General features: G+C 39.1%; 1 protein-coding gene across 1 annotated transcript; it reads right to left on the bottom strand.

The window, feature by feature from the left end:
• Positions 1–211: 211 nt before the first annotated feature.
• On the bottom strand, positions 212–16,622 carry rsf1b.1 (remodeling and spacing factor 1b, tandem duplicate 1). Its single transcript, XM_079860333.1, has 16 exons — positions 16,238–16,622; positions 14,729–14,820; positions 14,408–14,500; positions 14,060–14,265; positions 13,727–13,872; positions 8,119–10,724; positions 6,264–6,539; positions 6,075–6,179; positions 5,910–5,989; positions 5,651–5,705; positions 3,793–3,902; positions 3,605–3,672; positions 3,277–3,484; positions 2,961–3,196; positions 2,383–2,562; positions 212–1,021 (listed from the first exon to the last, which is right to left on the bottom strand). Exons 1-16 carry the CDS (start codon positions 16,566–16,568, stop codon positions 489–491), a joined length of 5,325 nt encoding a protein of 1,774 aa, XP_079716459.1. The 5' UTR covers positions 16,569–16,622; the 3' UTR covers positions 212–488.
• Positions 16,623–22,101: the final 5,479 nt, after the last annotated feature.

Raw genomic sequence — 22,101 nt, 5'->3', positions numbered from 1 at the left:
GAAATCTGGTTTGTCTCTGGCCCCTCCCCTTTTGTACTGACTCCACCCACTTCCGGTTCTCTCTGAAATGTGCAACTGACAGCAGTGGAGATCAAAACGCATGTAAACTGGACAAATGTCTCTATGTCAGACGGGTGAGCGTGAGCATGGCTGTGTGATTAGTGTAAAAAGAGGTTTTAGAGGTTGTTTCCAGAGAGGGTTTGTTTGAGAGCGATCACTCTTATCGAACAAAAACAATACTTTAAAAGGAATATCTCGGGGAGTCTCTCGGAAGGATTGCGTTTTCCTTCCCTTGATACTTCTTGCTCAGTAAAATATTTACAGCTATTATTAATGTGCCACCGATGCCGAGCTGTCCCTGATCTGCTCCGCTGGCACATTTAACAGGGACTGTTGACATGATCCGTGCTGACGGTGCTGAAAACAGGATGAGGGTCGGGGAAAAAAGGAAAAAAAAAATGTAAAAAAGAAAGAACAAGAATACCAAGTTATAGCTGTTCACTGTTGCAGACATAGTCTACGAGGTCTGTGACGCCCAAAAGGTCGTCTTCATCTTCGTCCTGCGCAGGGATCTCCAGGCCATTCGGCGCTGAGGATACAGCCGATGGGGCGTTGCCATTTTTAGGTGTAACTCCCACCTCGGGTCGTGGGATGAGGCCCTCTAAACCCTTCATTGGGCTTTGTCCGTTAGTGGGAGGAAGCTCCACCAAGTTGTAGTCTAGTGGACTGGGCCCTTTGACAACGGTCTCCTCTGACTCTTTCTCCTGTGGGCTCTTCTTCACCTCCTCTACTTCACTTTCACTGTCGTCAGAGTCGATGCGGTTCACACGCTTCCGGACGGGCCGTTCCTCTTCCTCGGATTCGTCTGAATCGTCGTCGTCTTCGTCATCATCCTCTGACTCCCTCCGGCGTTTAAGGGACAAGCGTCTGCGCCGTTTCCTGGATTCTTCCTCGGACGAGTCCGCCCTTAGCTTTTTGGGCTTCCTGTCTTCTTCATCAGATTCAGCTGACTGGTAACTAACTGGAGGAGCAAGTTAACACACGGAGGAGACAGTTAAATCATGACAACAGTACGCATCAAATCAGTCTGAACAATTCAAGTTAAACTCACAGCATTATTGGCTACAGTTTGATATATCGACCAGGCCGATTTTATATGTACTGAACATATAATAATATACTATGTGTATATAAGAACATACTGTATAATACTATGTTTAATAATTAAAGTTTGGGGTTGGTAAGATGTTTTGTTTTTAAAAGAAGTCTTTTGCTCACCAAGCCTGGCTTAATTTGATCAAACTTACAGTAAAAGCAATAATATTGTGAAGTATTTGAATATATATTAAGTATTTTAATACTTTAGTTAAGTTTTCATCAATGTTAAAAACAGTTCATATTTTTGAGGACACTGTGAAAAAGAAAGTTCAAAAGAAAAGCATTTATTTTCTTTTGTAACATTATAAATGTCTTTACAGACACAGTTTAATGCATCCTTGTTAAAGGGCTGGTTGATTATGATTTCACTTTTTTAACTTTAGTTAGTGTGTAATGTTGCTGTTTGAGCATAAACAACATCTGCAAAGTTACAATGCTCAAAGTTCAAAGCAAAGGGAAATATTTGCTTTTAAAGAAATGTATTTTTAAGGACTACAACAAACGGCTGGTAGGGACTAAACGACATTCCTCCCGGGTTAGTGACATCACCAACCCTAGAATTTACATAAACCCCGCCCCCGGGAACACGATTTATAGATTATCATGACTACACATAAGCTACATATTCATCAACTAATCATTCAGAAATGTCCTGTTGCATTCTACATGTTGTCACCTCTTCCTGGGTCTCTCCATCATTGTCTGACTCCTGTTTGAACATAAAAGGCTAAAAGTTTTTGAAATTTTCAGTGCATGTCTGTGTGAGGTAAAATGACACAAGCTGTTGAGGCTCCGCCCTCTGTGCCGGGAGCAGCAGCTCATTTGCATTTAAAGGAACACACAGAAAAATGGTGCGTTTTTGCTCACCCTCAAAAAGCGACAATTTTAACATGCTATATAAAAATATCTGTGGGGTATTTTGAGCTAAAACTTCACATACACACTCTGGGGACTTATTGTACATCTTGTGAAAAGGGCATTATACAACCCCTTTAAATAAAAGTAATAATTTTTTTAACAATTAAACCCATCTGATCCCAAACTTTTGAGTAAACACACACACATACCTGGTTCACTATCTTTGTGCTTATATCACTCAACCCTGAATAATTCTAGCAATATTATTTAAGATTATAGTGACATTACAGTTATATACTGTCTAGAGGTCAAAGTTAATGATTCAGGCTTATGCTGTGAATATGCATGGATGTAAATGGCACTGACCTTCACTGTCAGAGCTGGAAAGACGTCTGCGTTTCTTCTTTTTGTCTTTGTTGGTGCTGGCCTGTGAGCCATCAGAATCTGAACTTTCACAGTAATTCACCTGCTGCTTACGGCTCCGATGGGACCGTCGAAAGCGGATGTCCAGATCGCTGTCACTGTATTCACTAGAGCCTTCTGTCACTGCATGCAAACAACCACACACAATGGGAAGTCAAACAGAGAAGTATATCAGTGAATAGAGTGTAAACCACAAGTATGGTGCAAATTATGGCTTAAAACTCACATTTTTTATCTTTTTCAACAAAAACGTTTTTTTTTTGTCTACCTCAGCAGGTCTATGTTTTTTCTAGCAATTAAATAAACATAAGAAATGAACATTAAATGAAAAATAACATTTCGATAATATAAATAAAAGTTGGCAGAATACATAACAGAATACCTCAATTAAACAACTCCTATGTTGGCTTGTAGATATTGATAAACTAAACATTTACATAAACTATAAACATTTATGTTTATTTAACCATTTTTCTTGAGCTTGACCAATGCAGTCAATACTAAGAAACTAAATGCCTCACCCATCTCTTCCTCCTCCTCTTCATCACTTTCCTCCTCCTCTTCATCAGAGTATCCTCTGGGTCTGCGTCTCCTGCGTGGCGGCTGCCTTCTGTTTCGACACCGGCTTGCCGCCTTTCTGTTTGAAGGTCTTATCCGCGGGCCGCCCGCATCACTCCCGAAGTCACTGTCCTCCAAGGACCGGGCTTCTGCTTCACTCTCCGCCTCGTTATCAGAAGCCACAAACTCCTCTTCTGAACTGCAGACCAATCAGAGCAGAGTGAGTGTCATTTCACCACAGGATTCTGTGATCTAAAATGAAATGCTGTTGAACAGAACCTGTCGCTAAGACGGAACTCGTCTTCGCTCTCTTCCTCGTCCACAGTGCTGTCGCTGTCCAGATCGTTGAGACGCCGCCGCTTCTTCTTCTGAGCTACACTGGGTCTCTGCGGCCGGCCGTTCTCCTTCCCTTCCTCCTGTAGAATGGTGGATATGTCCTTCCCTCTGTGGCCTGTGATGTTCGCCATGTCCTTCCCCCGGCCTGCTCCTGTTGGTCACGTTTGATCAGTCTAAACTCATACGTTCAAGCTCAAATATCAACATGATAAACCCTAGCGAGATGTAATGACAACTGCAGCACAAGCACTTGAAGGGAATGCTCCCCTACCTCCTCCTTCTGCCTCTTTGATGTCTTCCTCAATTGCCTCTTCGATCGCTTCATCAAACTCATCAAATCTGACAAAAATTTAACAATAAAAAATGAATAAAGATCATGTAAAAAGAGCATAAGATAATGAAAAAGTAAAAATCTTATGTACATAAGATTATGTAAACCTAGCGGACAGATTGACATACCTGTAGCTTATGTATTTCTTCGCCCTGGTTGATCTACGTCCCCAACTTTTGCTCTTCTTCATCTCCTTCTCTTTCACCACCACCTCTTCCTTTTCTTCTTCTACTTCAACCTTCACCAAAAAAAAAAATATTTTTTACTTTTACTACAGAGTACTCCACTATTCAAAAGTTTGGGGTCAGTGAGTTTTTCTTTCTTCTTTAATTCAGCAAGGACACATTCAACTGATTAAAAGTGACCTTAAAAGTGACAGTAAAGACATTTATAATTTTACAAATTTTTACAAACTTTCTATTCATCAAAAAATCCTGTAAAAATGTATTACAGTTTCCACAAAAAAACTTCTTGATTCAGCTTTTTCATCACAGGAATAATTTACACTTAAAAATGTATAACAACAGAAAACAGTTATTTTAAATTTAAATATTTTTTCCCAATATTACAGTTTTGAATCAAATAAATGCAGCCTTGGGTGATTTTAATAAAAGACTTCTTTTAATAATAATAATTAAAAAAAAAACTTTAAAATCATTGTAAATTATGATTACAAATTATTAAAAAATATGATTATGATGAGATTCCTCATTTGTAAGTCGCTTAGGATAAAAGCGTCTGCTAAATGATTAAATGTAAAAGTTAAATGTGATGACAATTAAAAGAAAAAACTCCAAATATTACTTCTAATTAAGCTTAAAAGGAAAAAACTAACTTCTCATGTGATTAATAATTTTTTCAAGTCTATTCTACAATCTTAAAACAAATTGTTCAGCTTTATGATAGCAGATTAGATTACTTTTCACACTATTAAACTGGGTTTTTTTCAGCCACCTGTTCTGGTGTAAAAGTCGGATCAAGTTTTGGGATCTAAAAGCATTATTTCATTCACTTGTTTAATATGGTTCTTCTGGAATATTAATATTCATTTTAAAATTAAATAAATATCCATATTAAGAATTTACAAATTTCAACAAACATTGCAGGCCAGAGGTGTAAAGAGTACCTGAAAACCATACTTAAGCAAAAGAACAGATACCGGTACTTTACAGCAAAAATGACTCGATTGCAAGTTACAAGTCACCAATTCCAATACGACTTGAGTCGAAAAGATTTGAAGTATTTTACTAGTACTGAATGCAGGCTCAAAGATGCACTAGTCCTCAACACCTGAGAGACATGCCAGTGAAAAACATGAAACAGTTGATTTGTGAAGAGAGCGATCACTTTAATTTTCAAAAATAAAAATAAAATAAAAATAAAAATAAAACTGAACACCCCAAAATTGCAAAAATCAAGGTCGACACAACAGCCTCTTAAACATCTAAAAACAGTCAAGCTCAAGGGCTCAAAAAGAGCATAAGTAAACCAACATCCTTCAAAAAGGTCTCTTCTATATAATGATAAATAAAATAATGTTAAGTAAAAATAAATAGTCAAAGGCTACTTGCACTGGACGTGCTGGTTTCAGCCTCATCACCAGCTGCTTTCATGGCCTCATCTATAAAACACCTGCTAATGCGCTCGCATTCACGTAAAGTAGCTATGTTGACAAGTTTGAGTGAGTAAGGGCAAATCACACATGATATAGTACCTTTAATGCCCTGTAGATGCCGATATCGCTTCTTTTGTAGCAGAAATAAACTGCTGCAGAAAAAGTTAGGTGCCATGCAAAATGTAATGAGTAATTGTATTACTCATCACAAATTAATTGGAGTAAAGAGTACATATACTTTTTCAAAAATGTAGTTGAGTAGAGAGTAAAAGTTGTTAATATCTTTGATACTCAGTAAAACTACAAAGTAGCCAAAAAGATACTGAAGTACAGAAACCAATTACATTTACACTACTATTGCAGGCACTTACAGAGGGTGTGATGATGTTCTCCAAACTGATGCCAACATACACCAGTCGCTCTTTTCTGTGAGGAAAAAAACAAAAAAGACAATGTTTCAGGCCTGAAAATAATTCCTCATATGGACTGAACAGCTATAACCTACAGGCAGATATCATGCAGCAGCATAAATAGTGCAAATTGATGGAATAGTTGTGAATAATTCAGGAACTTTACTGCGACAGCTTCAAACTAATTCACTTGAGCTGGTCTGAATTTCTCTTTATTCACCTTCGTTCTGCACGTTCTTTCTTTTTGAGGGCGGCATCCAAATTCAGCAACTGCTCTTCGAGCCTGTCGCAAAGTTGTTTCTGCAAGAGAAATAAAGAGGATCAGCATCTGAATAGCCAGGACTGTATTTCTGTAAAGAGACTCATGAAATCTGAATTGACTCACATGCTGGCAGGGGGGACAGAACCATTCCCCATCTGGAATGATCATGAGCGGAGGACGCAGACAGGCAGTGTGGTAGCCGCTGTCACAGGAATCACACAGGAGTATCTAGGTGAACAGAAATGAGAGGTTAGATGCAGAACTTTTGACTGTGAGTTGAAGATGAAGATGCTTTGCAGAAAAGTGTCGCACCAGCTCGGGATGATTGGGAAGGCCACAGTGTTTGCAGGGGTCGTCATTGGGTACATCATCGTCTGATGAAGAGGTAGAGGAGTCCGAGCTGTTCCGCTCTCGGTTTCGGTTTCTCCTTCTCTTCTTGGACTTCTCCACCTTATAGTCTTCATCGCTGTCATCCTCCTCCGTCTCCTCGAACTCACTCTCGCTCTCCTCCTCATCATCGTCATCTTCAGAACATTTCTTTTTACGTCTCGTGCGAGACCATGGTTGTCGTTTTCGACGTCTCCCAACCTGGCGAAAAATGTGTTACACTGTAAATGACTTTCACTATCGTTCAAAAGTTTGGGCTCAGTAAGATTTTTGATTTCATGCAACCAAGACACTTTAAATTAAGCAAACAGTAAAGACATTTATGATGGTACAAAAGATTTTTATTTGAAATAAATGCTGTTCTTTTGAACTTTCATCAAAGAATGCATCAGTTTCCTAAAAAATATAAAGCAACTGAACTGTTTTCAGCATTGATAAAAAGAAGAAAAGTTTCAGGGACATCAAATTAGAATATTAGTATGATTTCTGAAGGATCATGTGACACTGAAGACTGGAGCAATGGCTGCTGAAAATTCAGCTTTGCCATCACAGGAATAAATTAGGCACACCTACAAATTCTAACGAGTCAAATTTTAACTTAAGTATATTCCCATTCATATGGTATGTTTTTAAATTCCCCTTAGTGATCAGGAACACTCAAGTGATAAGTCAAGACTTCCTGTTTCACTGGGCTCTAAATATAAAGTGACAGACAGGCCAAATTCCTATAGTCAACCATCACTATGGAAAAGACCTGACAATACAGTAACGTGAGACAAAAGGTTGTTGAGCTGCACAAATAATAAAATGACTATAAGATAATACTTTACTTCACTATCTGGGCAATAATTAAGAAGTTTAAATCATTTGGAGATGGTAACAATCTACCTGGAAGAGGATAAGTGTATATATTGGCCCCACATGTCATGCACTAAGAAGGATGGTTTGAGCTGCCAAGGAAACTGTAAGGATCAAAGTTGGAGAACTGCAGATGCTAGTTTGGGTCTTGGTGTTAGAAAGTCTCCAAAATAAAGCTTTTTGGAAAAACACCAAAGGTGGGTTTCACATAGACAGAAAAATAGACATGCAGAAAAGTACTACATCCCCACTGTGAAGTATGGTGGTGTATCTTTAATCTTCTAAAGAACCTGGACAACTAGTATACAGCCGGTATCATAAACCTGTCAAGAAGCTTAAACTGGGCTGTGGTTGGATCTTCCGGCATGCAATGATCCAAAGCACATCTCAAAATAAACAACAGAATAGTTCACTAACCACAGAATTAATGTTTTGCCATGAACATAGCAGTCCCCTGACCCAAACCCCATAAAAAAACCTGTGGGATGAGCTGAAGAAAAGAGTACACAAGCATGGACCTCTGAATCTGAAGGATCTGGAGAGATTCTGTATGGAGGAATGGCCTCAGATATCTTGCCATATGTTCATCAACCTTATTACACATTATAGGAGAAGATCCAGAGATGTTATCTTGGTAAAGGGGGGTTACACAAATTATTAAATGAAGAGGTGCTAATAATTGTGGAATACATTTATCATACATTTCAGAAGTTTTATGATAAGATTTTTTCTTTCAACTATTTGACTTCAAAGGTTAGATGTATGTTAATATTTTGAATGAAAGACTAAGAAGCGAAATTGCAAAAACAAATTTTCACAGTCAGTTTTGGGTGCCAATATTTGTGGAGACCACTGTAAATATCCTGACTGAAACCACTAAATTAAATTATATAGTTTAATGTATTTTAATGTTGACAGGTACCTTTGGTTTCGTTTGGCCATCTGGCTCAGCTTTCTTCGGTTTCCTCTGTACAGATTCCTCATCCTCTTTTTCATCATCCTCCTTTTCTTCATCCTCTTTTTCCTCATCGTCATCCTTTTCTTTCTCCGACACTGGAGTCGCCTGCTTCCGTTCTGCCCTCCTATCTTGGATCTCCACAACTTTAGCAGTGGGCCTGCAGATTCTTGGAGATCTCCTCAAGCATCTGCCCTCAGTCGTCTCAGACTCTGAATCTCCCTTGACCTCTTCTTTCTGGAGTTTGGCCTTCCGTCTGTGAGCTGGGATTTTGATCTTCAGACGAATCCCTTCCTGTCGCAAGTTGGTCTTTTCTTCTTGTTCTTCTCCCGTTTTATCCTCATCCTGACTCTCCTGAGACTTCCTTGGAGGCCGTCCAAGTCTTTTACTGTTTTTCACAGCTGCGTTGCTCTTTTCTTGAACATCACCGGAAGCCTCACGTTGTTCAGAAGTTGTGTCTTGCTCAGATTGTTTGCTTGAGGTGGTGCTTTGATCCACAGGAACATCAGTTTCCTTCTTACTTGCTCTTGAAGTCTTACATACCTCCTCAACCGCCGACTGTACTTCATCAGCTTTAGTGATCTCTGAATCAACTTCCATTTGCTTCTCTTTGTTCCCTTCCTCTGAATCTGGTTCCTTTTCATGTTCTTTTTCAGAACGTTTCTCAGAACGTTTATCAGAACTGTTGGATTCATTGGGTTTTTCTGTAGCTTTAACTTTTTCAACCAATTTTTTCACTGAAGATTCTTCAGAGCTGTTTGCAGCTTCACCTTTTACATCATTTTCTTTTGTCATTTCTGAATTCTCATTTTTATCCCTTTCAGCTGTGTCACATTTGTCCTCACCATCAACTTTCTCTGTGGTTTTTGGCATACTTGGCTTCTTTGTTGAATCAGAAACAGATGATTTTTCAAGATCCCTTGATGCCGACTTGGGGGAGGCAGACTGCTCTTGTGCTTTGGCTTGAGGGCCACCTGTATCTTCAGAAGGTTTAGAGGCAATGGACTGCCTTTCTCCATTGGTTGAGAATTTGTCTGCTTCAGACATATACTGTTCTTCAGTTTTTGAGACAGGAGCAGCATACTCTTTTTCTATGGTGGTGTCTGCAGAACTGTGATGAGTTTTTGTTTCGTCAGCATTCTCTGGCTTTTCTGTGCCAGAATGCAGTTTGATTACTTCACGGGAAGAGGACTCCTCCATTTTAGATGACTGGAATGGTTCTGTTTCCATTGCTGTGGAAGCAGTTGGATCTTGTTTTTTGGAGTTGTCTGAGTCTTTGGGAGATTTTTGACTTTCTTCTGCGAGAACTTTCTGTGACTCTTCGTCTGCGAGATCTTTTTTTGATTCTTCATTTGGGAGATTATTTATTGTCTCTTCTTTTGATGACCCTTCTTTTGTGAGATCTTTCATTGACTGTTCTTTCGCCAGATCTTTTGGAAGATTTTCCAATGACTCTTCTCTTGTGAGATCTTTTGATGATTCTTTGTTAGGGAGATCTTTCACTGCTTGTTGTTTTGACAGACCTTTCGTTGCTTCTTTTAAGTGATCTTTTTTTGCTTCTTCTTTTGAGAGATCCTTTGTTGCTTCCTTTTTTGAGAGATCTTGCATTGACTCTTTGTTTGGGAGATCTTTCATTGATTCTTCTTTTGAGAGATCTTTTGTTGACTCTTCAGGCAGTGTTGATGTATTTGCTTCTGTAGTTTCCATATTTTCACTAATGGGGGATTTTTTATTTTCAGGTACTTCTTCAGAACCAGGTGTCTTTTCTGACTGCTCACTTACTGTTGAGATTTTTTCTTCCCCAGGGATCTTTTCGTGAGGTTGAGGAGTTTCAGATTTTACTTTGTTCTCCTCTGCGGTGGCTTCACAAGATTTCCCAGGCTTCTCCACTTCCATCTGCTCTTCAGCACACAATCTGGTTTCATTCGTGTCCATCTTATCTTCCGTTTGGTCATCCTTAGTATGCTTTTTTCTCTCATTGGACTCATCTGAGACACATGGGATATTTTCTGAATCATTCTCTGTTCTTTCATTTTGAAAACTCTCTGAACCTTTTTGCGTTTCACTTTCAGATGGTTTAAGGTGAGGGACGTGGCCGTTGATCTTTTCAGCACTCAATCTGTTGTCATCAAAACATGTTCGTGATTCTTTCACCGAAGCGACAGGTGCATTTCGTACTCCTGCACTGTTGCTGTCGAAGTCTTCGGTTAGTTTCATCTCTCGCTTTTTTAGAGGGATTTTAGCTTGATGGTCATTTTTCAAAGTTCTCTGAGTCTCTTCTAAGGTTTTTCTCTTCACGTCATCGATCTGTTCTGCATTATGTGAAGGTGTTGACAAGTCCTTGACTTTCTCCTCCTCATCCTGTGGCTCTTCTTTGATAGATCCAGCAATAACACCAGTGCAATTTGATGTCTCCGAATGTTTCTGCAACTCTTCCTTCACCTTCAAACCCTTTTCCGATAAAGCATCTGTGGCCTCTGGATCTTCTTGCTTTGCATTTTCTTTCTCCAAGATGTTTTCCTTATTTTCAGAAGTCGATAAGTCATCTTGTGACTTCTCATCTCCGATCTCCTCTAGAAGCCAAAAAACACAGGAAAAACAATGAAAACCAATCAAAAAACATTCATACCTAATTCAATCTGTGTTCAGTCAATACTAGGGCATATTGAGGGCAATACGGTGGCCAAGTAGCACCGGCAGTGGTTCACCAAAACATTTTTGGTATGTAAATGCTGTTTTACGTGAATATTATGGCACAAGTGAAGCACAAAGCTTTGTTTACAAAATAAATAATAGGTTAGCAATTAAATGTTACATCGAACCATGGAAACATTTGGATTCCTGCCAAATGAAAGAGGTAGATGAGCCCATACATTTAACCCATTTGTCGGCTTTGTATACTGTTTTGCGATCTGGTCACCCTTGTAATCCATTATTATTTTGGACATGGAATGTCTTGTTTCTTTTCCCAGATCTTCACTCCAGTCCTGACTCACACATTTTCACATGGAATTATACACGTTTCTTCCTTTCTCTCACTTTTAATTTCTATATTCACATTCACATTCTTTACAGTGGATCAGTAAAAAAAAAAACGCAGTAGGACAGATACCTTTTTACTCGCAGATCAAATTTTATTTTGTGCTTGTTAGACTTGATAAGAGATGTCAAGTTTAAATAGCGCAATTCACACGGCGGTAATTTTGTTTCACTTCCTCTAGCAGCACAACATCAAATATAGCCTAAATGTCTTTCCCCTACGAAAAATTTAATTTGCTCTTCAGACCTTTTACAACAAGTCACTTTGGAACACCAGAAGAAGACATGAAGATATTAGACAAGATGGTATCAGTCGTCGGCGCCAATAGCCTCATGGGCAGCGCGCCGATATATAGCGTAGTTGTGCTTACGGGTGTTCCGAGTTCGAGTCCCGGCTCGTGGACCTTTCCTGATCCCGTCCCCCTCTCTCTCTCCAACTTCGTTTCCTATCAACTATCAACTGTCATAATAAAGGTAAAAATGCCAAAAGCAAAAATCTTAAATTTTTAAAAAGATGGTCTCTGGACATTAAAAAGTGTATAAATCACTGGGTTTTCTAAAGTAACGCCCGTTTCACACATACTCCGTTTGCAGTGCGTATGCGGTGCGTATTTTTTTCCGTACCCATGTTAACAGGTTAGAGCTTTCACACTGCACGCGTTTGCAGTCCGTCGATCCGTTCCAGGTACAGCAGTGCAGAGATCGTTTACGCACCGAGTCTATTTCTGCTGTGCTGCAAACGCTGAATTAAAGTGACAGCGCATGTTTCGTGGTCAAAATGTACACAGATTGACCTGAAAATGTAGTAATTTCACCATAAATGTGATTAATTAAATAAAATGTAGTAAATCTCACCATAAATGTATTTAATTAAATACTACGTTTTTGGTAAACCATAAGTACATGGTTAAATATTTGACCACTTGCTTGAGCAACTTAATATAAGTAGAAGTAATGCATTGAATAATAGGCTGACGTTGTTTAAATTGTGTTTAAACGTGCATACGTCTATTAAAGAGTGTATATGGGTACAAAGAGAATCGCAATGCTGAGACGTTAAGACCGGGGTAAATCAAGGGAAAATAATGTACTTAAACAAGCCATATGAACAACACTCTCTCATTCGTGGAGGTGGAAAAACAAGTTCTTTGTGACATGCAAGATTTATTGAAGATTTAAATTATGCAAAAGTAAGGGTATGAGTCTGCTGTTTTTGTCAATTTTAAGTTTTAATTTAAAATGTAGGCTATGCGATTTTAATATAAGTAACCTACATGGTTAAATATTTTACCACTTGCTTGAGCAACTTAATATATAATTATATAGAAGTAATGCATTTAATAATATGTTGTTTAAATTGTGTTTAAACGTGAATACGTCTATTAAATAGTGTATATGTGTACAAAGAGAATCGCAATGCTGACAAAAAACTTTTTTTAAATAAAAGTTGCTGATAACTTCTGGATTTGAAATACAAATAGTGAGTATGTATTTGTGGTATAGCCTACAGCAGCGGATCAGTTACGCACTGCAAACGCAGCATATGTGAAAGCACTATTGCATGTGCTGCTTCTGCACTGCATACGCACTGCAACACGCACCGCATACGCACTGCACACGGAGTATGTGTGAAACGGGCGTAACACTGTCCAACATTGACACCAGCAGTAAAGTCACAGCAGGAGTCCACGTCTCTCTTGCCTCCGCTGAGCACATTGAGTTTTAACAGACCCCCAAAAGCATGCAATGGGTTTGGTGGGGGTAATTCAGAGTGAATGGGTGAAAGTCACATAAAAGGAGGCAATGCCTCTATGGCGCTATGACTGGATTGGATATGATTGGTTCATGTGAGAAATCCTGCCTCTTGATTTCACGAGTTTCCTGTTCACAAATCAGTATGTTTTCAGAAAATGATGCTGTTAATGGGAAGACTAATTAAAAAGTCATTTGTTTTGATAACACCGCTTTATGTCAAGTCAAAACCAGAATTGAAATGCTCTGAAAACATGATGACTATGGGGGTTTTAGTGAGCAATCAGCTTGGTGAAATTTAAGTGTTTGTGACCAGTGTTTTACCAATGATTGATGAATGATGATCCGAAAATAAGTTGATTATTAAAAAGAACAGCTGAACATCAATTTACAAATAAAATATATGGTTTAAATTATTACTGCATTTAGTTATTATTTTGTAATAAATGTAAAAATGCTTAAAAACACTAACTTGATTATATTTATCCTTGGTTTAATAAATAGAATATTAATAAAATAAAATTTATGTAATGTACTGTTTATTTAACCAGAAATATTTGTCAACATTAAGTGTAACTGGGACATGAATTTACATTATATATATATATATATATATATATATATATAAACCTGTGAGGACTTCAGAACACCACTGCATGGCACTGATACTATAAACAACCCCCCTCCCCCCCAACCACTGGCGGTAGTTGGTCCATTATACAACCGCGGTAGTAAAAAAAAAAAACACCATCACAGCCCTAGTCAATACTCAATATTTACATACCTTCAGCTCCCTCTTTCTTCTTGTTCTCCTCATCGTCTGGGTTGGGACTGTTACTAGACGAGCCCTCCTGATCCTTCTTTACTAGGAGCGCTGGATCAATCTGAGTCTTCAACAGACCAAGGATCTGAGCCAGGTCGTTTCTATTTCTGCAATGGAAAATAATGGATTTTCCCCCACAAAATTGTGCAAGTGAATGTTATCTCTTATTGCCATTTGGCATCAATGTTTTAATCACAATTTAACAGCCATCCAGTGAAGGAAGGAAAAAATCTGTTATGCATGTTATGAAGAAGTGGATTTAATTCCACTGGAAACTGATCACGGGATGCCTACCTTACTATACACTTCCAGGATGACCCATCAAGATCATCCTGTTCTTCCACATAAATCCTCACATTATGGTCTTGGTCTAGCTGAAACCAGTACATGAGGCCATCTTTGTCTTTGCCGATTGGCTGAAGACGCATTTTATCCGGGTCCTCTTCATTGATAGCGGTCTTAAACTTGACATTGTCATCAAACTGGCATTCACACAAGTACTGTTTGAAAAACAAAACATTGTTAGGTTAAACTGTGTAAAACAGAAATGTGTTAAAAACACAACAATTTTCATGGATGGATGTGAGGTCCCAATGCAACTTAATCCAGTGGTTAGGCATTAAACAGATTTTCCCATCTTACCTTCAGTATTCCAGTCTTACACTCCACTGTCATCTCTCGATAACCCTTCTTTTCCAGCTCCCATGCCCATGTGGTGTTAAAATCCTGACAGATCTACAGCATCAGATCAGAATAAAGCCATCAAAAATTAAACACTGATGAGACCAATATTGACTTAACACGGTCAATGGATTTTTGTGCTCACAGCCATTTACATATTTATCACTGCTGAAATAATCCATAATTCACACAGCTGTTTAAATTGGATTGTTAAAAGCAGAATGTGTGACATATGACAAGTCATTCAATGCATAAATTCATTGTTAACACTGATTGACTTACCTTAATGAGATTCTTCTCCCATCTGTCTGCAGACACAGACTTGCCAATTTTCCTCAGCAACTTCACGTGAAGGTCCACGAGGAGTTTGGGTACTGGGGACATAAAAGTATTTCAATATTTAAGCAAAGTGCACAGCACAATTACACAGCCATGTTTGACGCATGCATGTTTTCGTACGTTTTAGGGGAGTGGTTCTCAAACTACTACTAACTAACTAAATAATTACAAATTACACATTACAAAATGACAAAGAGCACCAGCATTGAATGAAGTGACTGATTAATAAATTCATAACCAGGCATTAACTGACTGTTTTAATATAATAGTGTTTCTGTTCATTTAGTAAAATACATTGACAGTAACACAGCAGTTTATGTAAGTGCTTGGTCCAAGCCAGCAAAAGTAGGATCGATAATGTTCATTAGGAAAGATTATCAGTCTGGTCTGCACATTATTACTATTGTATTGTACACTGTACTATTAATGTATGCACATTAAATTGGCAATTTAAAGCAACAACACAGTGTTATACATTACTGTACATTTAATATTGCTGCTGTTCTTGTACCTGCCAAGTTTATTATCATGCTTCAATAAATCAATGTATTCATTTAAATATGTTTATGAGTGAAAGAATCTGTCTGTCTCTACAGTAAATGTACCATAACAGTGATAGTTTCTGCCAAAATACAATAACAACTATATTTATTATTACCACAACAAAACTAGTACTTTATACAGGTTAGAAGAACGTGAGATTTTAATTTAATTTCTGAGTTTAATATTACACAATGCTGTCAACAAAACAACAACAAACTATTCAGAAGGGTTTTTACACTGTTTAATCAAAAACCTGTAATCATTTATTACAGTTTTAGTGTAGTAACAATAACTACAACTGCAGCATTTTAGGGAGAAACTATGGTTACCATGTACACATTTGTAAGGAAATGTATGGATATAACAATTTTCGGAAAAATTCATCGAGTCACTTCAGCTTGCATACCTAATACATTTATAATGCTGCAAAACCATCATAGATAAAAATAAAAAGGCTTATTGACAACTTTCACTAAAGTTTGACACTCAAAATAATCCCATATTGTAATTTCTCCCTCCCAGCAGCGGGAGCAGGAAGTTTACACATTCTGCGCATGCGCGCTGCTCGCATCGCACCAATTCATGCCAAATTATTATTTAACTATGAATAAACACGAATATTTCGTTCATCGCAACAAGTGCGTTGTTATATGCAAATACTAGTGATTTCCCAGTGCAAAAGCTCGCATTTAAACGGAAATAAAGCAGCAATGTGTTTCTGTGTGCTGTGATGAGCAAATAAAGCGGAATAAAACCTCCCGTCCTTCAAAACGCCGAATTCAACAGCAGAAACGGCACATTAAAGACGCAAACAGCGACAAAAACACCAACACTCGCTGCTGGATTACTGAGCAGTTCGTTTAAACGCATGTAAAGCGGCTAAAGAGCAACAATGGAGGAGCGGCTCACCCGCGCTGCTCTCCTGCAGACTGCGCTCCAGCATCGGGAACGACACCTCCGGCAGGTCCAGCAGAGCTCCATACCGCTCCAGAAACGAGCAGATCACGGCGAAGCTCGGGCATAATCCCGTGGAAGAACCGTCCGCTGCCTCCGAGGCAGACATTATTCCGAACCGAGCCACTGGAGGACCACAACCTCCCCACAATGCACCGCGACTATGGCAGACACATGGCCCAGAACCCCTTGCGCCAGAGACACTGAACTGATGTAAACAAACCAGCAGCAGCAGCAGAGAGACAGAAAGCGGGAGAACTCGAGAGGAAAAGAAACAAAGGCCCATAAACCAAAACCTCAAATGGCACACAAATCCAGACTAGAAGCAAATACGAGACCAAAATTATAAATAATTAATTCTGTCACTGCCGTAAGCTGCACTTTTTAGGGACTCTTTCTCTTTGAAAGTGAGAGAGAGAGAAGAATTGGAAGAAAGAGACAACAGTGAACATAAAAGAAAGAGTGAGAGAAATCCAGACACTGGTGACATGATCTCTCCTGTTATTTGGAAACCTCCAAAAAAACTATATTTTAAAAAAATGTTGTCGTGAATAAGTTCACTAACAAAATTAACTCATGGGTATGACAGATCTCATTATGCATTCATAGGACAGGTGATTTAATGAAGCGTTAGCAATGTCATAGGTTACCAGCAGAGGGCGCTGTCAGTTAACTATACTTATGATACTTCGCGTGCGCACACACACTCAAATTCATACTGAGAATTCATACAAATTCATACAAATCTTTTATAAATCCATTGAATGGACAATTTACACATTTTTAAAGATTAAATTCGTTCTACTTTTGTTTCATAACAAATATTGTAATTTTAACTGTAAAAGACTGTAAATAATGCTACAGTAAAAACCTGTTATATACAGTATATATTTTACAGTAAAATACTGCTATATGATAAAATACACCTTTTAGAAGTATAAAAAACAGGAACCGGGAAGGAACGTTGGCAGGAGAAACAATGGAGGCGCCAAACCAGGAGGAAGGTGACCCATGGAGGAACTGATGGAGGAAGGAGCCATAGTGGAGTTTTAGCCCAACCGACAGCGGTGATGCCGGGAGATGTGGAGGCCCAGACGAAGTCTGATGAACCAGGATAAATAACAAGGCAGAGACGTGGTGCAGAGTGGCCGAAGTGGAGCAAGGGGACCAGGGCGACGAAGGTGTGAGTGAGGACAGAGGTGGAACCAAAGGGAAGCAGGAGCCAGACAGAGCCGTAGGAGTGGAGGGATGAGGCGCACCTGAAAGCCCGTAAGTCCGTCCGTGGCAACGGTAGAGCGACTACTGACCAAGGTGGAGCCGGTGGGATGAGAGAGCACGGTGAAGCCGGAAGGACGATGGTCTCAGGTTGGGCCGAGGAGCCAGAGCGGAACTGATTGGTTGATGGGCCGAGGTGGAGCAGAGGGGTGAGGCGGAGCCAGGGAATCCCAACACCATGGCAGAGCTGGTGACTGGAAGCCCCAAGGCGAATTCGGGTTGCATGGCGGAGCCTATAGGCTGAAGGAAGCCAGTGGAGACGGGGCCAAAGGAATGGCTGGCTTTTGGTGGAGCAGGCAGGAGAGGAAGGCTGAGTGTGGACATCAGTGCCATAGAACTGGTGCAGGGTGAGGAAACAGGCTTGGTGTTGGACTGGACCAGTTGCGACAAAGACAACTCTGTGTTGAACGTAACCAGTGGCGATGAAGAAGTCTGTGCTGGACCAGAGGCAGAAGAGGTTTGTGGCCGGGAATTAGGGGGGGAAGCTGTTCCTCCACTTCCCAGTCGATCTGCCCCTCCTCTTCATTACACGGATGTAATGTGACCGCCTCACACACCTGGTCAGATGGGACCTCAGGCTTTTCCTCCGGGACGGACGAAGCTGCTGGCTCTGTAACGGGCATTGGCTCAGGCACAGGGTCCGTATCGGGCATTTGCTGGGTCTCTCGGCCTGCTGTGGGCTCAGGCTCCTTATCCGCTGTGGGATCTGGGGCTGAAGTGGTGGCGGTATGGGGCTGGACGCTTGGGACAGAATCCTCTTCAACTTCGCCCACAGTAAAAGAGGATCCGTCTACCCACAACGCTAAATTGCTATATTCCCCCAGGGTCCAACAGGAATCCCCCTTCAGCATTACATTACCATCCGAATCTTCTCATCCAGACCACTCATGAACCCCTCCATCAGTATCATGTCATCTCAGATGGCTGACGCTGACAAACCTCCACATAATCCTCCAGGTTTCTCCCATCTTGAAATGAAAAAAATAACAGTCCCTTTGGGCCAGTGAAAACTCCCCATTGAGGCAACATTAATGGACGTAACATCCATACTTTTCTAGTCCGGAACTCTTGTCACGTCTAGTTCAAGTATAAAGAAGATAGGCAAAGTACTTTTACTGGTAAACTCTCAGCAAGCACAAAGTTTGTGTGAATCATCACTCCAATTTTCTTTTGGCTTAGTATTTTATTTGAGAATATATGTATATTTATGGTCAGTACAATTTGAGGCCATAATTAATGTAATCAGACAGGAGGACAGAAAGTGTATGTGTGTAGAGTACATTCAGTCCTGGGGAGTTTCATTTAGTGCACACACTTTTTGTTCAGTGCCCCATTGATGGTTAGGTTTAGGAGTGCTTCATGCTATTTTCCTAAAAAATTATACATTTCCATAAGAGTCACATTGTATAAATTTATACGAAATCGCTCTGATAAATAAAGTTGTTTTCTCATGAGATCAGGTTGGTAGAAATAGTGTCTTCAGAGTAGAAACACACTGACCCCTTGTGTCTGAATATGCTAGTGATAATTTCATGCATATATTGTGCATTCATAAAGGAGCTGTACTGTATATATTCAGATTGTGAAGTTCTAAGAAAAAAGCACCAGCTATTAAAGTGGACCTATTTATGTGTTGTGTACTGAGGTGGTCTTTTTCCTTTCAATGAAGTTTGGATAATGAGGAGGGCAGAGTGTGTTTAAAAAAGCCTATTGGCTGGAGCCAAAATCATTCCAGATGCTGTGTGCCATTTAGAGCCAGTATTACATAAGTTTATGAGCTTGACATGTAGGTTTGTAAGTCATTTAAATAATAAAAGCAGATGTACAGTCTTTTTTTATCAAGAATTGTGGACTGACTAAAATTGCAGCTATTTAGGTGAATTACCACATCATAAAATCTGCTGAAAGTCATGACAGGGCGTATTAGGAAAGTTTATGATAGGCAAGCAATCTGAAAATTATAATCCTGTAACATTTTGGTTGCTTTGAATGTCCAGTGAAACATGGTCATATCTCCTTCTGTTGTTTAAAAACTTTAGTATTCTTTTTTTCATTGCATATGCATGAAACATGAAAAAATGATATTATTTTTATCTGTCTATTTTTTAGACCAGATAAGCCAGATCTCCCATTCAAAACTCCAGGCAATTGCTAATTTCTCTTCATCCCTGGTCATTCTTTTTCTTCATTCCTTTGACACATGCAAAATGTTCCTTGCCATCCCAAACAACCAATTGGATTGGGTGATAAGGAAGCTTACTAATGTTGACAAATGGAACCTTATTGTAAAGTGTTACCCACACCAGCACACACTTGCAGGAACTTGGACTTAGAGAAATACACATTTGTTTTGTTATTCATATTTGAATGACACTTATAATTAATACTGATCATTTACTGCAAATATAAATATTTCCTTGTATTTCACTCATTAAGAAAGATACATGTACTGATATGAAATTATCTGTGATTTTAAACCATCTCATGATTGATTTTTGCTGAAAATAAGGTAAAAACGCAAAATGAAACTATGTGGACAAGTAGAACAACAAACAATTCAGCAATGTCTTTTGGACAGCAGCTACATTGTACTGAATTGTTGCAATTCTCTGTGGAAGTAATTTTATAAATTATATATTATATAGTTATAATATATTATAATATATATATAGTTTTATATAGTAAATTAGTTATGTATAAAGAAGAGGGCACAAATGACTAGAGTGCCATGGATTTCCATGTACTCTGCCAGCTGACACAGCAATAGCATGCAGAGAATGATGTGGCATGATGGGACAGGTGATATGATGTGACATGATGGGACAGCCATATTAAGAATGACGCGAGGAAAAGAAAACAATCCAGCAGTGAAGTCAGCAGTGACGTTAATGTGCACACACATGCTTCAGGATTATAAATGCACCTTTTAGGACCTTCAGGAGGTCAAGAAAATCACTAGAGCTACAAAATTAAAATTCCTGTAATGTAAAAACATACCTGAAATTTTCCTGTGCATTAAATCTTAATTGTGTTAACTGTCTAAAGCTTTGTCCTTGTGATTAGCATGCTTAAAATGTTATGAATGCCTTTGCATTCAATAGCAAAACCAAGTGCCATTTAAAGAAAAAACAATTTAATTGCTTGTGCATGAAACAATAAATACACAGTTCAAAATCAAGAAAATAAATGTATTTGGATATTTTATGGTTGTCAAATGTTGGAAATCGATGGTTAAAGTCATTGCAAATTCAATTAGTAGAAAAGATCTAGCTTGATGCAACTTGATTTGATATTTTATCTACCATTAAGACATTTTAAGAGTCCAAATACTTTTTGTGGGCCACTGATAAATGACCAAACATGGAGTTTTGACGAGATACTTGTGTTTCCATAGTGTGACCTACTGACTTTTGTTTTAATGCCGGGAGGATATATATAGATGTGCCTGTTCCTTTCAGAGGAAATATGTATTTATACTCAAGGCAGGTCTCGGTGGCAGCTGTCTATGGTAGGCATGAATTCATGTCTGCGTCTGCGTCAGTCGAGGATGTATCTGCTTTCAGTAGTGGGCGTTCTGAGTGTCTGGTAGGACACAGGGGTTTGTTTACCTCTTTCAGAAGCTGAAAGATCACAGGGTACGTTGAAGAAACTGGTTCTAGCTGGATGCAGACAGCAGAGATAGGGCATCAGATTACAGACCAAACAATGCAGAAAAGGGTGCAAGTGACTCAAGAGTAGAAAACCACACACACAAACAAATCTTGAAAATACAGAAGGTAAGAATATAACAAGGTTGTTTAGCCAGTGATCAAGGTTTACAAAGATGCAAATCACATGTGTCTTAGCCAGTGATGCAAACCCATTGAGCTCATTTGTCACACATTCCTGGGAATGCTGGTAGCAAACAGCAGCAGGTTGTGGCAGTTCAGATTTCATTTTCAAATATCATAACGCAGCACTTTGAATGTCCTGATCTCATGCACTCAAACAAACAGGGTTGTGATGGATGTTTTGCCTTTATCTTTCCTCCGATCTTCCACCTACTGCAGCTTTCAGACGGCAGGTCAAGACAGCAAATATTTCCCAGCATTTACTGAAACATGATAATGCCACTGTCACGTCACTCCATTTACATAGCAGCCAAATGATAATAAATTATTATCATGTAATCATAGACTATTTTAAGCTCAGTTTCAAAATATTTTTTTAGGGTAGTCTTTTGCTAACTTATTCCTCTTAGATCACAGTATTATATAAATATATAAAATCTATGAACATATGATAAAGTTTTTTTCAGTGTAATGTCCTTAAAATGGCTGCATTCATCCAGACTACAGAGGTTCCTGATTTACTGTTAGCAGATGCACACATTCACTCCCTCCCAGAGACATGCACAGATTGGCTGTATAGAGTGGCGTTCCCCGAACAGCTTATACAACTTTAACAAGTTTGGGGCGGAGCAGCATCATGGTACATATTGTTTTCCTCTGGCACGGGTGTCAGGCATATTTACGTAAAGGCGCTGCTCTCTCTTTATCCAGCAA

The sequence above is a fragment of the Squalius cephalus genome, assembly GCF_949319135.1.
Source record: "Squalius cephalus genome assembly, chromosome: 24".
NCBI classification, from domain to species: Eukaryota; Metazoa; Chordata; class Actinopteri; order Cypriniformes; family Leuciscidae; genus Squalius; species Squalius cephalus.
Note: the sequence above shows the minus strand (reverse complement) of the source record. Positions and strands in the feature narration are given on the sequence as shown.

Coding starts and splice junctions, on each gene's coding strand:
- rsf1b.1 (XM_079860333.1), bottom strand. CDS start 16,568: ATGGGCCTTTGTTTCTTTTCCTCTCGAGTTCTCCCGCTTTCTGTCTCT. Junction 14,821..16,237: donor TCTGCAGGAGAGCAGCGCGG/GTGAGCCGCTCC, acceptor TTATGTCCCCAG/TACCCAAACTCCTCGTGGAC. Junction 5,706..5,909: donor AAAGAACGTGCAGAACGAAG/GTGAATAAAGAG, acceptor TTTTCCTCACAG/AAAAGAGCGACTGGTGTATG.